Consider the following 19,676-nt stretch of genomic DNA (forward strand, 5'->3'; position numbering starts at 1 on the left):
GAAAGATAAGTATCTCTGCTTAAAATGGAGAGAGTAAGAGTTCCCGCTATGGCACAGTGTGATCAGCAGCATTTCTGCAGCACCAGGACATGGGCTTAATCACAGGCCAGCACGGTGGGTAAAAGGATGTGGCATTGCCATGGCTGTGGCATATGGCTCTCAACTGCTGGGGGCTGATCCCTGGCCCAGGAATTCCATATGCTGCAGGGTGGCCAGAAAGAAAGAAAGAAAAGAAAAGGAAAGAAAAGAAAAGATTGTAGAGAATAAAAGGCCAATTTGCCAGCTTTTCCAGGAGAAGAAGCAAAAGGCAATTAAGCTAATGGCTGTGAAGTTAGAAAGAAAATGTGAGCGATTAGAATTGTAGAAATGATGGACTTGGCAGTAAGGTGTGAGGAAGGAGGAGCCTGGAGGGATCAAGGTGAAATGGAAGCTTTCAGCCTGGGTGGCATGACCAGTACAAAGGGATAGGGTGATGATTTTGTGTTTGAGCAGCTTGATTTGACTCTGACGCAGGCAAGGGCATTGCATAATTGGACCCCATGAAACAGATGTGTATGTGGATAGAGTGAATTCTCTACATGAAGGAGTTTTTTTTTTGTTTGTGTGTTTTAAACTGTGGCGAGGAAAAAAATGATTGTGAGAAAAAATTCAGGCAGATAAGGACTTAGAATTATAGAACCACAGAGTAAGCAAAGGAGGAAAATCCAGAGAAAAGGATGAGTACAAGGAGCAAAAGGGAAACCTTCCTGTGTTGTATTGGTCAGTGATGAGAAAAGTGTCAGAGGAAGACCCAGTCTATAGAAGAAGTAGGGAAAATCAGGATGGAGAAAAGTTTGCATTAGGCTGTTAGGAAGATCCTTTTAGTAAAATCGTAGCTATAAAGGAATGATGCAAAGGATTCAAAAGAAGGTTATGTTAAGGATTTGAAGGCAAATTTTCAAGAAACTTAATGATAAAAAAGGGAGAGAAGTAGACCATGGTTGAGAAAAGTTTTTTTTTTTTTTTAGGAGAGGCATGTCTGTTTTTTAAATTAGGGGAGATAGACGGGTTCCCTGGTGGCCTAATGGTTAAGGACTTGGTGTTGTCACTGCTGTGGCTTGGGTCACTACTATGGCTTGCGTTTGGTACTTGGCCTGGCAATTTCCACATGCTGAGGGCACAGCCAAAAAAAATTAGAAGAGGTCGAAGGGAAGTAGCCCCTTGAGATGGAATGTTTGAAGATGTTGGAATCAAATGATCAAATAACGGAGGATTGTCGCAAAGGAGGGATGGATGAGGCGCCAAGAATAAAGGTGTAAAATTTAAACCCTCCTAAAGGCAAGGAAACCTCCATTGAGATTCATCCGTGGGAAAAAGGGAAATGTCAAAGCAAGATCATTGAAAAACTTAACGCAGCGTCTGCATTCTTGATAAAGTAGTTGGTGAGGGCATGTGCTAAAGAGGATGGGGAATTAGATGTGGTTTGGGGAAGGTGGAAAAGATCCAGTGGAAACTTTTAGGCACAAGAAATGGAAAAGGAGGGTTGTCAAGGAACGGGATGACTAGAAAGAATCCAGGAAGCATAAATTTTAATGGACTCCGTCAGCAGGTGAATTGTGGTCTCTCCGATGCTCAGCCAGCCAGAACAGCAGCTGAAGAGCGAACAGCAAGTGATTGCCAAATCTGGGATTAGAGCTTGGCAAACGAAGATGCTTGGGAAAATGAGGCAACACTGGATCCTAGGGTGGGAGTTCTGAGTTCCAGACTGGGCTGACGATACTGGAGTGGGAGAATGGATGGGAGTTTTGAAAGACAGGATGTTCTAGAAACAGACTCAACAGACTTTGAAAAACTTATGGTTACCAAAGGGGACAGGTGTGTGTGGGGGAGGGAAGGGGTGGACTGGGGGTTTGGAATGGAAGTGTTCTGAAATTAGGTTGTGATGATGGTTGTACAACAAAAAACGTAATCAAATTCATTGAATTATTAAGGGAAAAAAAAGATTGTTCTGAAGCACATTAACAGTTGGTCTGGCAGAAGTGAGCAAATAAAAAAGGCGAAAGGTAACCTTATTTAAAGGCAGTGCAGTTCTAGGAGGTAGTGTAGCCGAACTGTTTAATCGCCAGTGTGGAATGAAGGTAAACCTCACTGAGATAGAAGAGAGAAAGGAATCATAAAGAGCAGGAGAGGGATGGTGAAGGAATGTTTGAAGTCCTGGAGCATTATCGGAGGAAACAAAAGAGAAAGGAAGCAAGTGGCAAGCAAAAGAAAGCTGTACAATCACAGTTGGAAGTAAAGTTATGAGATGAGCTTAGATACTGCTTGGGGAGGAGGTACGGCTCATCCAGCCTGGTGCCTTCGCTGCAATCCTGGGCAAATTCTTAGCACACAGACAGCCTTCCAGTCCAGCAGGCAAGGCTGTCCTCTGGGGGAGAACTTGCTTTAATTGCCCTGTTAATGTATAGTGAGAAATGTAACTCATCAAATGAACTGGATACTTGTCTTCTCCTCAGATGGGTCTATCATCTGCCTGGAGATGATGTGACTGCCACATTCAAAGTGGAACCAAGAGTTGCTTGATGAGCAGGCAGTCATGGTACAATGGGTTAGTCGGATCATCTTGAGAGTTGATGTCCCCAAGATCCAATGTTCTGATGGATCTGTCTCCCCTTATATGTATGGTGAACAAAGACAGGGTTCTCTTTTCCATGGGCCACTTACTGTATATTCACCCTAAACAGTGCTGTAGAGAGGTGCTCATGTTTTCCTTACAGAATCCTCTACCACAATCATACGTTCACCGTCTTCCTGCTAGCCTGTTTCTTCAGAGAGAGTATGCACTGATTATAATGACCGAGGTATACATTTTCTTAATAGAATCATGATTTAGTCCTGCCGTCTTGAGTTACATCCAGGTTACTTTGATTTGATTTTGGCTGTCCTGAGGCAATGGCCTCATGGTTATCTCAGACAAGTCACTTAGCTTTAGAGTCTTCTAATTTACTTTTCAAAGAACAAGCTTAATTTTAATGTGAAGTTTATAACAGATTTTTGTCCTGGAAGAAAAACACTTCGATTTCTCATCATTACTTTCATAGAGACACTACAGTGATAGAATAACTATAAAAGCATGGCCTCTGGACCTAGCACCATGCTAAATGATTCATAGGCGTTTATCTTTTTTAACCTTCTCATGAGTGTATGAGCCCCAGGAACTGACAAGGAAGCTGAGGCACCCAGAAATTGAGTAACTTTTGCAGATTCATACTGTTAATAGCAAAACTAGGTTGAACTTCAACAGATAATTCCAAAGCTGGTGCTTTTAACCCGTTATTCCCTCCTTCAGTCATTCATTTATTTATTAATTATATGTCTTAACTCTATTCTCTATTGCTCCCTGGTGCTATTCCCCAGGAGGAAAGCATTCAATGTAGCAGTTACACAATATTGCTGTGACTAATGATGATGATACATGTAGTTCATGTATCATCATCATGATACATACTACTTTATAGCAGATACTTAATATGCATTTTAATACATCCCTATTGCATTCCTATGGCATAGGTATTTTCTTTTCCTGTGATGAAAACCTTTATGATACACTCTGCCAGAAAATTTCAAATATGCAGTACAATATTATTGACTGTAGGCACCATGCTGTACTTAGCATAGCTTGTATATTTTATAACTGGACCCCTCTTCATCCATTTCACCCACCTCCAACCCCCCTTTGGCAAACCGCAGTCTGTTCTTTGTATCTGTGGGTATCTCTTCTCTTTGTCTATGAGTTTTGATTTGTTCATTTACTTTGTTTTGTAGATTCCACATATAAGTGAAATTATACATTATTCATCTTTCTCTTCTGATTGATTTCACTTGGCATAATACCCTCAAGGTCCAAGTATGCATCTTTCTCTTCTGGTTGATTTCATTTGGCATAATTCCCTCAAGGTCCGCTCATGTTGTCATAAATGGAAAGAGTTTATTCTTTTCTATGGCTAAGTAGTATTCCATTGTATATATAGCAGGAGGTTGTGTATATAGATATCTACTCTATACCATAGTAGATATCACATTTTAAATCTTGTAGATGAGATCATTAAGGTTGCAGAGATCATGTAACTTTTACAAAGTCTTATAGCAGGTAGCTGAATTGTCTCCAAAACCAAAGCTCAGAGACTTTGATAGATGGAATTTGTGGCACCTTTGGAGGGTAGCAAGTTGCCCAGTATAAATCAAGCCTACAGTGCATGGTTGGATGAAGCTTTTGAAGGGATTGGGGAGGTTAAAGGGGCAAAGGAGAATTTCTGAGTATTTTAAAAGGATTAGTAGTCCTTAAGTATCACGTGAACAATTGGAAATTTGGATTGGTAGAAAAAAAAGACAGCCTCTTGAGTGGGGCAAAGGACAATAAAAGTTGCTATCTTCTGATAGACTGACAGTGTGTAGTGAAGGAAAAAGTGTAATGGAGATAAAAGACTTGTTTTATCCTTTAATTGTTTAAAGAAAGACAGCTCATTCATAGATTTTTCTTTTCAGGTAAGTAGTTTAGATGGGGTGATTGTTCTCAGACATGACAACACTTTAAACTGTTCAAACTTAAGAGAAATATTCAGTATGTTGTGTTTTTAAATTCAAAGCTTTGGAAAGGTGCTCTGTTATATCACCTACTACAAATTTGTAAATTAAATATGATGGCGCTCATGAGTATGGGTAAAGGTTTGGTGGCCAGAGACTATTCTTGTCTTTTCAACTTTCTAGTGGATATATGCTTGGCAACCACAAAGCCAGAAGTGGTCTCTGTTTATTTGGCTTTCATTCAGAAACTCTTTTCCATCACAAAAAAATCACCAGTTTCTTTAGCATCAGGTCACTGGTATCAAAGATTCAGTTACAGTACCTGATAAAATCACAAATATCCTGGTGGTTATTCTATGTCCTGCTTCTTCTCTCCAACAGTGAGTCTTTAAAAAAAAAATTGGGTTCATCAGGAAAAGGGAGTCTTTATTCTTTAGTGTATAGATGAGTGTATTTGAACAATAGCAAAAAGCAGTGGGCTTGGGGCCCAAAAGAAAAAGTATCCTCTTCTTTTCCTTCCTATTCTTTTTGCCTATTTTAATGGCATCTCCAGTATAATTGAATATGCCTCTTGGGAGTGAAAGCTGTACTTGATTGAGCTAATTATGGATAATAGTTGAGGTCAGTCTTTGGGGGTACAAGAATAGGAGTGGATTGGCATAGTCAAGCTTTCCTGAGTTTTATAGTCTAATCTAAAGATTCATAGACCTTAGATTTGGCAATGACTTAGAAGTAATCTGGGCTAACATCTCACACCATGGAAAAATTTCTCCTTCACTGTCTTTCCCCAACAGACAGGTGGGTGTGGACCTTCTGTTTGAGATCTTCCAGTGAGTTCACTAGCCTGGAGCGTTAGCACTCTTGGAAGACAAGGATTGCAGGGGTTTTGCTTTCCACTGTATCCACAACGTGTGGCGGTGCCTCAGTTTCCTTACTCTGCTGTAGAGTAGCTCTACGTATCGAGAAGTGCCACTTATTGCCATTTCTTCAGGCCTTGGAATAAAAAAAAAAATCTAACATTAAATCTCATTTCTGCCACATACTCAGTGACTTTGGATAATTTCCTAACCCCTCTGATTTCAGTGTTGCCATGTGAAACAAGAAGGCAGTACCTAACTAGTAAGTTGGTGAGTCATGTTCTGAGACCTGCTTGTAGAATTCTCGTCTTTTTCTGGGCATGTGGTATTTGAACTGAGTTCAGATTCTCAAGTGGTAATCTTCTGTACAGAGTGAAATAGAACTCTTGCTTCAGATGTACAAGGCATTATATGAGTTCTTTTATTTATTTATTTATTTGTCTTTTTAGGGCCGCACCCACGGCATATGGAGGTTCCCAGGCTAGGGGTCTAATCAGGGCTGTAGCCACTGGCCTACACCAGGGTCACAGCAACAGGGATCTGAGCTGCGTCTGCGACCTACACCACAGCTCACGGCAATGCCAGATCCTTAACCCACGGAATAACACCAGGGATCGAACCCGAAACTTCATGGTTCCTAGTTGGATTCATTTCCGCTGTGCCACAGCAGGAACTCCTATATGAGTTCTTTTAAACACAGGGAGATAAGGATATGGACAACTGAGTAGGAAACTAGGCACTAGCAGTGGTGTCCCTGCCTTCCTAAATCTGTGGCCGTGTAAGGATCGTGAAGAGCAAAACCCTTAGATTTCCTGGAGGCCTGAAGAGAGGAGGAAAATACAGGTTGGCATCCAAATTTGTCAGCATCATCTAAGATTGCTAATCCAGACCAACTGGTGGAAAAACGGGAACTTCAGTCATGCTGTTGTTGGGGCCACATTAAAACAATCAGTTGAAGGTGATTCTGTTTGGAGTCACTGGTTTTATTTTTCAACTTGGTTTAGAAACAGTCTAAATAATTAATTTTTTGAAAGTAACTGTCTGCAGCAACCATTTATAATGTGTATTTTAGAACTCTGCATCATGCGCTCACAAGAGTCAGAGGCCCAAGGGGGTGAGTTTGTCCTTTGTCTTATGTTTATAAGAGATTGACAGTGTTGAAGAAGGAAAAGGTGTGTTTTCTCCATCACCCTTTCCCATCCCAGAATGTGTTTACATGATGAGAGAAGCCTCCCCAGATATTTCTCTTGTTAGGGCCTTCATTTTGGGAAATAGTTCATTGATTTTTAGGTAGCCTCTAAAATATGATTGTACTCTTTCAGAAAACCTGCCACTAGGGTTGTATAACTTCCAAAAAGTTGTCCACACAAATTCCAATGGTAGCATTTCACTAGTAGTTTATAGAGAAAACAATAATGCTATCTCTTTATTTAAAAAAAATCTAAACCTAGGGGCAAAGGATTCTGAGGTGGTCTGGCTTATTATCTGTAGGGGTACAATAATATCATCCCTATGTTAGTGGAATGGGTTTGTGTAGTGTGAATCTAAACATTTTTATTTTATAGACCCAAGGGACTTTACCAAAGATCATGTTTTCCACCAACTGTCTGCTATTGTTATTATTTTTAAATGAATATTTTTATTTCTGCCTCATTTTATAATGAGTGTGGCTTTGGTACTAAGTGTCATCATACAATGATGAATAGACAGCTGGGTATGCCTACGTGGTAGTAATAATAATTAGAGTGGTCTCTCTATTTTTCAGCCCTGCTGGATAACTGAGAAAATGTGTGTGTGTGTGTGTGTGTGTGTGTAGTAAGAGTGCACATGTGTGTGCACCTGTCCTAGAGCATCATGAAAGCCTCCCCGTATCAGTTCCCACATCTTCAAGTCTTTCTCTTCATCATTTTGACTCTGTTTGGCCAAATGGCTACAAACCTAAGGAAATAATTTCACATCCACAGTAGGTACATTTTGAGGGATACATTATTATTTTAGTAGGCACCTTAGTAAATTTGCAAGAAAAAAATGACTTGAACTACTTTTCGTTTAAAGTATTACTTTTAAAGGGTAACTTGTCATACTAGATGTTTCCTTAGGAAGAAAAACTTATCTGAATTTCAAAAACCCTCTATTACGAATATTAATCTGATTGATATTCAAATAGGACAAAGTTGAATTTTAAATTATTTTCTTATAACTGTTTTGAATGTTATAGCTTCTCTATGTGCCTTTACAAAGAACTATTAATTGGGTATATGATATGTGTTGTTTATTTTTGTAGTTAAAACAGAGCCAATGAGCAGCAGTGAAATAGTTTCAACAACAGCAGACGGGTCTTTAGACAATTTCTCAGGTTCAGGTAAGGAATAAATATTAGATTTTCACATTAATACAAAACATTTTTCCTGTTGTCTGTATATATACAGATGTATGCATGTGTATGTGTACATGTGTGTGTTATGTTTATATATGTTATATTATCTATGTAATACTGTAAAGTTTTTCTTAGTCACATATTTGCAATTCCGATGTTTTCATTCAGTGTGATGAAGTGTTTGCTAAGATGTTGGTATCCTATAAAGGACATGAAATCAAAAGGGTTTTGTTCTCCTGTCATCTCTAAATTATCTTTATTATGTTAATGAGTCCTTCTCTCTCTCATCTGTATGATTTTTATAATCATGCAGAATTTGGCTTCTGATACCCCCTAAACACACTTGCCAAGTCAACTTCCTAAGAAACTGTCACATCAACTAGAGATCAGACTTTGTAAAGCAGCTTTAAATCCTTAAGTTCGTTTTTAATGTCTTTCACATTAAGAAAGTCTGCCTCCAACAAACAAATATCCACGTTTCAGCTCTGTGGTAATGAAATTGCTAATAAGAAGGTGATTGTGATAATAAATGAGCTGTGAGGATATGATTGTGTCTTTGTCAAATTATCCAGCTTGGACTATTTCAATTAAAAATCAATATTTATCAGAAATAATTCCTATATTTTTGCCCTTTTCGGATTATCTACTGTGTTTATAAAAACCTCTCAGTTGGAAATGCCATACTTTTCTAAATGCATGATTGATTTCAGGTAGCTCTTAGGATCATTTCATAGATACCTCAGTTAAAAGGAGTTATACATAGATGTAAAACAATATAGATACACAGCTTGTATGCTAACACCATCAGCTGGATGCAATAAAAATAACAAAAGGTGATATATCCATACTTCTTCATAAAGCATTTACCCAAATTTGACTTAAGACAGGCAGTGTGCTTGGTGCTATTATGGATTCAAAGGTGTATGAGAACGGTCCTGGCTTGTGGCTTATCAGGACAAACAAATGACCAGACCATCACAGTACAGCTTGATGATGCTAGAGGGAGGCCCGGGACCCCAGAGAACACCCAGGAAGGACCTAGTGAAGACCAAGTTGGGGTGGGTGACCAGGGAAGGCTTCCTGGTTGCCTGCCCTCAGCTTTAAAGAACAAGTAGGAGCAAAGCACACACAGAATTGGGGAGCAGAAAGCTGGACTGATGGAGGATCCCATAGGAAGAGATGAGGGCGCAGAGGTGTGGACTTAGTTGAAGTGCTGATGGTTCAACATTCTGGTGCAGATAGTGTGAGCAGAGTATGCATGGGGGCTGCTGAATAGGGAGGCAGGGGCCAGAGTATACACGGGCAGGTGCATCCTGCATGGTGCATGTGTTTTACCCTGAGCGCCATGGCAGGCATCAGAGGAAGGGGGTTGCATCACAGTCACTCCAGAATGACTGCAGCAGGACAGAGGGGGAGGCTGGGGAAGTGACAGGGAGAGACCAGTTGGGGGGGAGGTTTGCATTCATTTGGGCAAGAATTACTGAAGACCTGAAATAGGGTGCTGGTAATGGGTGTAGCAAGGTGATGGATTCAGGTGTGTTTATGAAATAGAATTTATGGTCATTGTGACAGTGAGCATGGATATGAGTGAGGCAGAGATGAAGTGAAGAGTAAGGGAATCTGAGAGGCACATGATTGAGAAAGAAAGGTGGTGGCTCCAGGGATGGCGGGTGGGGGGGAGGGGCGGTTAGTGATGAAGTGACACCCCCCCGAAGAGGTTGGAGCTCAGGAAACATCTGGAGTAGAAATTCTCAAAGTGCAGAATTGAAGCTAGCAGGGGATAACAAAGTGGAAGATAGAATCCGCGGAAAACTAATATGTGAGAGATGGGCAGAGGATACGAGGACAGCACAGGTGATTGGGGAAGAAGAAAGAGTGCTGAACTGGAAGTGAAGGCAGGAAGGAATTTCAGGAAAGCGCTGTCTATGTGATAGATTCATGTACAGCATTTAAAATGTTTTTTTAAAATACTTAATGAGGGAGTTCCCGTCGTGGCGCAGTGGTTAACGAATCCGACTAAGAACCATGAGGTTGCGGGTTCGGTCCCTGCCCTTGCTCAGTGGGTTAACGATCCGGCGTTGCCGTGAGCTGTGGTCTAGGTTGCAGACGCGGCTCGGATCCCGCGTTGCTGTGGCTCTGGCGTAGGCCGGTGGCTACAGCTCCGATTGGACCCCTAGCCTGGGAACCTCCATATGCCACGGGAGCGGCCCAAGAAATAGCAACAACAGTAACAACAACAACAAAAGACAAAAAAAATAAAAACTTAATGACATGAGAAAATGTTTATATTAGGTGCAAAGCAGGATACAAAAGAGTCATATGTTCAGTATAATCATAGTTTTGTGGGGGTTTTTTTCAATAAAAGTCATTTATATGTATGCATAGGTGTCTTTGTATAAAAATTAATGTTGGCTCTCTCTGGATGGTGGAATATAATTTGAATTTTATTCCTCCGGGCTTTTTTTGTAATTCTTTGTGGTGTGTGTGTGTATATATATATTTTTTATATGCATAGTCATACATTTTTTAAAAATAATTTTGGAGTTTCCTGGTGACTCAGTGGGTTAAAGACCCAGCATTGTCACTGCTGTGACATGGGTATGGCCGAAAAAAAGTAATCATTTTGAAGTACAAGTTAACACATATCACTAAGAGATAAACGTTTTTGACAGTATATCTGAATAATAGTATTGTATGGCATCATTTTCTTCCTGATTTTTTTTTATCACAGTACTATGGGGAAGAATTTCCTTGTTTTTAAGAAATATACCCTGAAGTATTTATGAGTAAAAGGGCATCATATCTGCAACTCCAAAAAAAAAAAAAATGGGAGCTGTACATGTGCCTATATATACACATATAGAGACAGAAAGAGACTAAAAGATGAAGCTAATCTCATAAAATGTTATCATTTGGGGAATTTGGGTGATGGACATCTGGGAAGTTTTTCTACTATTCGTGCACCTTGTCTGCAATTGTCAAATCATTTCCAAATAAGAAAGTAAAAGATGAGAAGCATGAGTGCACTCAACCAATAGCTGTTTCAGTGGACAAACGGTCTTCGTTTCCTTTGTACCCAGTGGCACGTGTGCCTTCCTTCTACGACTCCAACATAGCTCCTAGCACATAGTATGCACTCATAAAGTTTATTGAGTGGGTGGATGACTTGATGAATAGGGTGAGGAAGTGGAGACAGGCACAAGAAAAATGTCTTTCAAATCCATGAGTGGTAAAAGGAGAAGATGAAGTCATCTATTAGAAGGCTAGAGGGTTGGCGTTGGCATTGAGAAGGTCAGGGTGGTTTGGGCTGCCAACACACACTTGACAGAGGCAGGGGTGAAAGGTATAGGCACAATGGAAGTTACTGATGGAGAGAGGGCCCTGATGGGACAGGGATGGCTTAAATTCAAAACAGAAGGTGATCAGTATAGAACAAGAATCACTTTTCTAGGGAAGAGTGTTGAGAAGTGAGGCAGATGAGTTTGAAATGGAGGACGAGGGGGTGCATTGCTGGAATTCCTGCCTGATTCCTCTGTTGGAACCCATTCATCTCTGTCATTACAATTAGCCTGCAAGCCCCATCAGACCTTCTTGCCTGCCTCCCTTGATTTCTGTCATTCCTCTAATCAGGGCCTCTGCAAGGGCTGTCCCTCTGCCAGGAACATTTCCCTATACACCTGCCACCTACCTGTCTCCCTCACCACCTTCACATCCCACTTCTCAGGGAGGCCCGCCCTGACCACCTTAGTGGTACAAAATCCTCTCTATAGACTTCCAGTCTGGGTAACGAATGCGCTGAGGCCCTGCCCACTCAGTAACACTTAGAACGTTTTGCAAACGGTGTCATTCACTTGTGCGTTAGGTTCACTGCTGGTCTGTCACCCCCAGAAATGTAAGCTTGAGATAGTAGATATCCCTGGCACCTGAAAAAGTGCCTGGCATGTGTTAGGCACTCAGATATTTACTAGATGGGTTCATCAGTATATGAATGGATTAGTGAATGATGGCTTCTACTTTTTCCTCTGCGGTGACTCAGTGTGAAAGTCTTATGAGCTTGAAGAGATGGAGAAGAATGAAATAGATGCTGTGAGAAACTAGGAAGCTTGAAGCAGCTTCAAAATATGAAGGAAGGACAATAGTAGAGCTAAAGGTCCAAACAGAAATTAAACTAATGAACGTAGAAACTCTCTGGTAGAGCAGGTTTTTTTCTATAAGAGCTTAGCTGCCCAGGTCAGAAGACATTTATCTTGATCCAGGGTTGAGGATTTTCTGGGTAGGGCGTGGAAGAATATGAAGAGAAGCGAACTGAGGGTATCAATAAAAGACTAGTTTAAAGTAACTATTGGGTAGGAAGAAAGTGAAGGAAGGGAATAAGTCGAGAGAAGTTAAGGATGTCAGGGGTCCTGCGTGTCTTGATAGATTGGACAACAGATGAGATGGGAATGAAGGAATGAAAATTCAGAAAAAAGAGCAAGTTCCTCCCTTAATCTCAGAACTCAGCAAGGCCTCCTACCCCATGCTTCTGGAGTTGGTTCTTTATGCTTCCTTTCCCCAGCCTTCATCACTCTTTTGCAAATTACTATGCCTTGGTGTTCCTCCTGCTAAGCTGTAGCCCTGTGAGAGCAGAGATTCTGTTTGTCTTGGTCATACTTACCATCCCAGTGACCCTCATGGAATGGAGCTCATGAGCAGTGGTCGGTACATATTTGTAAATAAACAATGAGCCAGGCTGTGTTGTTGTGGTGTGAGACTGGAATGGAGACAGAGGTCCAGGATGTGGTCTTGAGCTTGATGGTTGACATAGAAGGCCAGAACTGAGGTGGAGACAGGAGAAAAGTGTTAGAAGCATGGCCTGAGATGATGTTGGGATGTGGCAGGGGCCACCATCAAATATTCAAGTCTTCGATAAATGCAAGGCAGTGCTTAGGAGGTGGGTCATTCATCAAAGTGTTAAAGAGTCATCATGAACCTCGGGGAAGACAGAGTTTCCTGGGAGAGCAGAAAAACAGTGGTTTGGAAGAAACATCTGGGAGAGGTTAGGAAGAAGGTGAAGGGAGGGGATAATAAATTGAGAGGTGTTAAGGATGTCAGGGGTCCTACGTGTCTTAATGGATTGGATGAGGTGGTAATAAGTGAAAATTCTGAAAAAGAGCATGTTCTTCTACCATCTTCTACCATTAAGGAGCATGGTGAGGCTCACTCTTTTCCAGGGCAATCACCACGTATCCTGGTGTGGGGAGACTGGTGGAAAGGGGTTGATTTTCCAAGGCATGTGGCTAAATTGAAAGATACAAGGTTGTTATGTTTTTTTAATTATAGTTGATTTACAATATTCTGTCAATTTCTGCTGTACAGCAAAGTGAATATATATATATGTATATATATACACACACACACATTCTTTTTCTCACATTATCCCCCATCATGTACCAACACAAGTGACTAGATAAAGTTCCCTGTGCTGTACAGCAGGATCTCATTGCTTATCCACTCCAAATGCAAGAGTTTGCATCTACTAACTCCAGACTCCCAGTCCATCCCACTCTTTCCGCGCCCCCTTGGCAACCACGTCTGTTTTCTATGTCCATGAGTTTGTTTCTTTTCTGTAGAAAGATTCATATTTGTGCCGTATATTATGTTCCAGATATAAGTGATGCCATATGGTATTTGTCCTTCTCTTTTTGACTTACTTCACTTAGTATGAGAGTCTCTAGTTCCATTGGAGTTGCTACAAATGGCGTTATTTTGTTCTTTTTATGGTTGAGTAGTATTCCCTTGTGTATATGTTCCCTGAAGGACAAGGGTGGGGATAGCCATGACCAATGTCAGGATGACCCCCTTTCTTCTTTATCCCTTCTATTTCCTTAGGATGCCCAGAATATATGGGATGTTAATTTTTATTTTATTTTATTTTATTTTATTTTTTTCCAGCTGTACAGCGTGGGGATGTTAATTATTAAGCTTTCATGGAGAGGGACTTAGGAATGGTGAGCACAGAGGAAAAGACCATGGTGGAGCTGCTTCTTGGAAATAGCTTTCTCCTGCCTCCTCTTTCTCTTATAAACCCGAATTCCTATTCATAGCCTCTTCAGCCATGGTTTTTGCATCTTTGCTCATGAAAGGGAGGGAGGTGGGGAATGGAAAGAGAGAGGAAAGGAAGAGGAGGGAAGGGAAGAGAAAAAAATAGAGAGAGAGAGAGAAAGAAGATAGGATGATGGGACTTGGTGTTGAGGGTGAGGTGGAGGGTTGTGATACGATCTAATTTTTAAGAGGTCACTCTTTGCTGCTCGGAGAATTCTTTGCGGGAGAAGAGTGGGGAGAAGGTGAGGAGCAGGGGGCCCGCATTGCCTGGTTCAGAAGGAAGAGGACTGTGTCGATCCCTGGCCTTGCTCAGTGGGTTAAGGATCCGGTGTTGCCGTGAGCAGTGGTATAGGTCCCAGATGTGGCTTGGATCTGGTGCTGCTGTGGCTCTGGCGTAGGCTGGTGGCTACAGCTCCGATTAGACCCCTAGCCTGAGAACCTCCATATGCTGCGAGTATAGCCCTAAAAGTTCAAAAGACAAGAAGAAAAAAAAAAAAAAGAATGTCCCCAGGCCATTTCTCAAGGTAAATAAAATGGTTCTCTTGACCATTAGTAAATGCCAAAATACACCTGCCAGAGCCCTGGGGACGTGTGGACAACACTGTTTCAGTATTTTTTAGTGTTTCAGTATTTTTTTTTTCATGTTATGTAGAGTTTTAGCATCCTTGTTTCCTCTCACTCAACCTTTCTCCTACTTCTCACACATAAGTTTAAAGAGAGAGAGAGAAAGAACATAGGATAATGAGACTTGGTGTTGAGGGTGAGGTGTTGAGGTTGTGATATGACCTCATGGTTCCCAGTCGGATTCATTTCCACTGCGCCACGACAGGAACTCTGGGACATTGTTTTCTGCCTTAGGTTATTCTGGTCTCATGGAATTAATCTTCATTCTTTGATTAGTATTTAAAAAGGTAAAGGTGTTTTAGGCAACTTTAAAAAAAAAAGTATAAGGTGAAAGATTCTTTAAACATTCTTTTTTATTTTAATTTTTTTTTTTTTGTGGCCACACCTGCAGCACATGAAGTTCCCAAGCCAGGAGTCAAAATGGAGCTGCAGCTGCCAGCCTACACCACAGTCACGGCAACACCAGATCTGAGCCGCAGATTGTGGCAGCGCCAAATCTTTAACCCACCGAGCGAGGCCAGGGATTGAACCTGCATCTGCACAGACACTATGCGGGGTTCTTAACTCACGGAGCCACAACAGGAGCTCCAAGGTAGAAGATTCTTGACTTTAGGCCACACAGAGGTCACAGGATTTAGCAAAACCCCTGGAGCTATGACTTACTATGTGGCATCACATATTCAGTGATTTTAGGTGTACAGTTAGGAAAGTAGCAGCAGACACTCGGGCGGCATCATGGGTTCTTATTCACATCTCTGTAATAAGGAGTCCTATTCAGTCTGATTTCTGTTGCTAGAGCTCAGGCTTCTTATGTATGTTTGTAAACAACTTAATATAATCAATCTTCAAGTCATTATGGTTTAAAAAAATCTACTTTGCTGATTGGGAAAACCTCACATTCTCATTAAACAAATGTTGTTTATTGATTACTTAACATATGCCAGGCCCTAACAGGTGCCAGAGAAACAAAGGAGAGTAGCAGGTCCTTGGCCCCAGAAGCTCATGGGTAGCAGAATGGACTAACATCTGGCCAGTGCATACACTGGCCATCATGCAGTGTGAGAAGCACCACATTGCCAGTGTTTACCGCATTCTAAGGAAGTAAGGAGAAGGAAGATGTTATCTAAACAGAAAATGATGTTTGAGTCCTAATGGAGGAGTCAGTGTTTAACAGGCAGAGGAGAGCATTACAAGGCAGTACGGTCTGGTATGAAAAATAACCAAGACAAGAGTTCCCACCATAGCTCAGCAGTTAGCGAACCCAACTAGCATCCATGGGGATGCGGGTTCGATTTCTGGCCTCGCTCAGTGGATTAAGGATGTGGCGTTGCTGTGAGCTGTGGTATAGGCCGCAGACAGGGCTTGGATCCAGCGTTGCTGTGAGCTGTGGTATAGGCCGCAGACAGGGCTTGGATCCTGTGTTGCTGTGGCTGTGGCGTAGGCCGGTGGCTGCAGCTCCGATTGGACCCCTAGCCTGGGAACCTCCATATGCTGCGGAAGCGGTCCAAGAAATGGCAAAAAGACAAAAAAAAAAAAAAAAAAAGGAAGGAAGGAAGAAAGAAAGGAAGAAAACTAAGACAGATAGGAAAATGCATGGCATACACAGTTAGTCTTCAGGTCCAAGGATGCTACGTGACTCTAAACCCAGGAGAGGTGGAGGCTTTGGATACTTCATATCTGTGTATACTCTGCCAAAGAGCTTGGAATATTTTTCTGGGGATAATGTGAGTATAGTGGAGAGATTGTGAGCTGGAAAGTGGATGTGAAGATGTTTCCAAGTCAGAAAGATCATGGTGGTGGCAAAGCAATAGTCAGAGGGTGGTGGCTGGAATGCGGGGCAAGTAGCTAGATGGCTGTTGCTCTAGTCCAGGTGAGATGTACTTAGGATCTCCCCTGGGATGGGAGGGCAGGGATGGAGAGGGCAGGACGGCTGAACAGGCATTCCTGGATTGGAGATGGGTGGCTCAAGAGTCATATAATAGGATAGGGAAAAAAGATGATGCTGAGGTTTCTGGTTTCTGTGAAGGGGTCAGGAGATCATGTTTTGTTGTAAAGAGTAGGCAGATATGGATTCAAATACCAGCTTTCCTGCTTATTTGCTTGGATGTGTTACTTAATTTCTATCCCCATATGTACAGTGAGGACAAGGAGTCCTGTTTGTTTTGTTTTCTGCTGGAAGGTCCCAGGCTAGGGGTCAAATCAGAGCTACAGCTGCCAGCCACAGCCACAGCCACAGCAGCGTGGGATCCGAGCTGCATCTGCAACCTACACCACAGCTCTCAGCAACACCAGGCCCACAACCCACTGAGCGAGGCTAGGGAGCGAACCTGCCTCCTCATGGATTCTAGTCGGATTCATTTCCACTGTGCCACAATGGAAACTCCAAAGAGTCCTGTTTTTAAGCATTTTGCTGGATAGATGTCATGAGGCTTGTCCATGGAGTGGAATTAAAAGTATGGAAGGAAGGGCAGATGTGGGGCAATGATAGTGGAGTCTGGGAGTCATAGATAACAAACATTTCTTACACAGACACTCTATGTCATTGATTCATTTTGTTCTCACAATAATCCTATGAGGTGTAAGATGTATTATCACCATCATTTTACATGAAAACAGAGCAAGGCTTAGAGAGATCAAATAAGCCTCAGAAGAGTTGGATCTTGAATCTGAGCTGAAATTAAATTCTGATTCAGGGAGTTCCCATTGTGGCTCAGCAGGTTAAGAACCTGACATAGTGTCCATGAGGATGTGGGTTTAATCCCTGGTCTCGTTCAGTGGGTTAAGGGTCTGGCCGTTGCCATGAGCTGTGGTGTCGGTGGCAGAGGCAGCTCCAGTCCAGCATTGCTGTGGCTGTGGCATAGGCTGTCGGCTCCAGCTCCAATTCAACCCCTAGCCTGGGAACTTGTATCGGGAATAGGTGTGGCCATTAAAAAAAAAATTCTGATTCTAGAACCCATGCTCATATTACCACACTCTGCAGCCTCTCAAATCTTTCTTCACATAGACACATATGTGATGCATAGAACCTAACTCAAAGCTTCATAGAGCCTACCTTATGCTGTATAAGAACCCTGATATCTTCTATTCTTTCTCTATTTGTTTGCAAAAAAAAAAAATGGCTGAGCGGAACCTATTTGGTCGAGTTTATGATCTTTTCATGGGTCGTGACCCACATTTTGAAAAACACAGGGATGGAGCTAGAGATGAATAAATGATTTTGGTGGCTTTCACAGATGGCTTTGGGGGTTTTTGATACTGTGTTGTACTTTCATTTTTTACAAATTTCTAAGTAGGATTATCCAGGGAAGATAGTACCCCCAAGCAACTCTGCTGGATAAATCTACTCTGCCCTGGGGCTCTTTCCAGACTTGGAAAAGGCTGTGGCTGCAGATGACCCCGGGGTAAGTGTCAGTGCCTGTGGTCCAGGCGTCTCTCACGAATTCCTCCCTTCTGTAAATTGCAGTATTTAACTCATCCTCCCCCCACACACCCAGCTTTTTGTGTCTCAGCCTCCCCACATGGGACAGACCAGACTTGTCTTTTTCGCATGTTTGCATCTGCAGCATTGAGTTCAATGCCTGGAACAGAGCAGTGACCCAACATGTGCCAAGAGAGGGGGACACCCGCTGAGCTGGCCTGCCCTCTCTTGTGAATGTGGCCTCCAGCTCTGCCAGACCAAAGGCCAGAGGTCCAAGTCTGGCAGCTCCCAAGAATAACAGTGATCTCTGTCTATTTTCCTATTGCTGCGTTAGGCCTCTTTGCTGTACTGGGACACGACTAGTCATAGATTTTGAGATTCTAGCCCAAATCCGGCACCGTTCTCCCAAACACAAGCTAGAAAACTGCATTTGAGAAGCACATTTTTCACATTGTGAAAATGTATAAAACTTGGAGTGCGTGGAAGCTTATGAGGTGTTTTAATGTCGAGTAGAATGAATATATAATTAGAGCCTCTGAAGACACTGATTATTAGTAGAAGAAGAAAAAACATATTACATCTTATAATAATTGTAACCAAAGCATTTGCATCTTAGCCAGGAAAAGGATAGGAGGAGTTTAAGGGGAAAGGGGAAATAAATATAAATATGTGCCTCTGTATATCCATACTTATGTGTCTATATGTTTATGTAAATGTGTATGTATATGGTAAGTGTATATATGTAAATGTGTGTATGTATATAAATTGTATAGCTATTTATGTACTTTAATGTATAGCCTGTATTTGCAATGAATGAAGCCGAGAAGTACCATGTTAAGATCTTCTGTTGGCAAAAAAGAAAATGAGTTTTTGCTTCTTTAGTTCAAAATGAAGATAAAAGCATATTTGGTAGGGGAGGTTATTGTATTTCTGCGATATATTGAATCAAGTATTTGTGCTTAAAAAGAAATGAAATTCTGCTTAAATGCTTAAATAATCTCTTAAGGACAAAAAAAGAAAACTTTTTCACTTGAACCCTAAAGTTACGCATATATAACTGAAAGGCAGAGGAAATCCACCTCCACACAAGAAAAAAAAACAGGCTTAGTTTGCAACTTGGGAAATTTACGATAGTTATAGGAGGGTGTTTTTATTTAAAAAAACAAACAAACAAACAACAAAACAAATGTTGCTCAATCAATGCAGGCAAATGAGGATCTGTCTTCTTTCCACTCTGCTGAGAGATTAGCCCGTGTCTCTTGGTGACAGTCTCAGGGCCGTGTGTCCCCTTGAATACAAACAATAGACCAGATGACCTTCTGTTCATGCCCTACCTGGCAATTCAACTTCATCCCCCTTTTCAGGGTGTCTTTCCAAATTGTAGCCCAAACTTTCTGTATTCTTCAAGTATCGCCACGGTAAAGACCTTCAGGGAACACGGACAGGTATTTTAGAAGATTCTGACTCTGTTTTCTAAGAGCTGATTTCAAATTAGAAGCATTTTGGAGTTCCCACTGTGGTGTCGCAGGTTAAGGATCCAGCATTGTCTGCAGTGGCTCGGGACACTACTGAGTCACAGGTTCGATTCTCAACCTGGGAACTTCCATATGCAATGGGTGTGGCCATAAACAAATAAAAATATTAAGAAATAAAATTCAAATCATTTATTTGGTTCCTTTAGATTCCTTAGTATAGTGTAACTTTCTACCAGGTTGACTTATGAAATTGCCATTTCTTTAGGTTAAAAAAGTCTGCAATT

The 19,676-nt window shown here is 41.6% G+C and overlaps 1 protein-coding gene across 5 annotated transcripts in view; it reads left to right on the plus strand.

Moving 5' to 3' along the window:
* Positions 1-19,676, plus strand: part of EYA1 (EYA transcriptional coactivator and phosphatase 1) — a 174,190-nt gene that overhangs the window by 22,754 nt on the left and 131,760 nt on the right. For all 5 annotated transcript variants that reach the window (XM_047783769.1, XM_047783772.1, XM_047783770.1 and 2 more), the window contains one exon: positions 7,702-7,779. In XM_047783769.1, the coding sequence (XP_047639725.1) occupies positions 7,702-7,779 (78 nt within the window). The remainder of the gene's footprint in view (positions 1-7,701; positions 7,780-19,676) is intronic.

This window comes from Phacochoerus africanus, chromosome 6 (genome assembly GCF_016906955.1).
Source record: "Phacochoerus africanus isolate WHEZ1 chromosome 6, ROS_Pafr_v1, whole genome shotgun sequence".
Classification (NCBI taxonomy): Eukaryota; Metazoa; Chordata; class Mammalia; order Artiodactyla; family Suidae; genus Phacochoerus; species Phacochoerus africanus.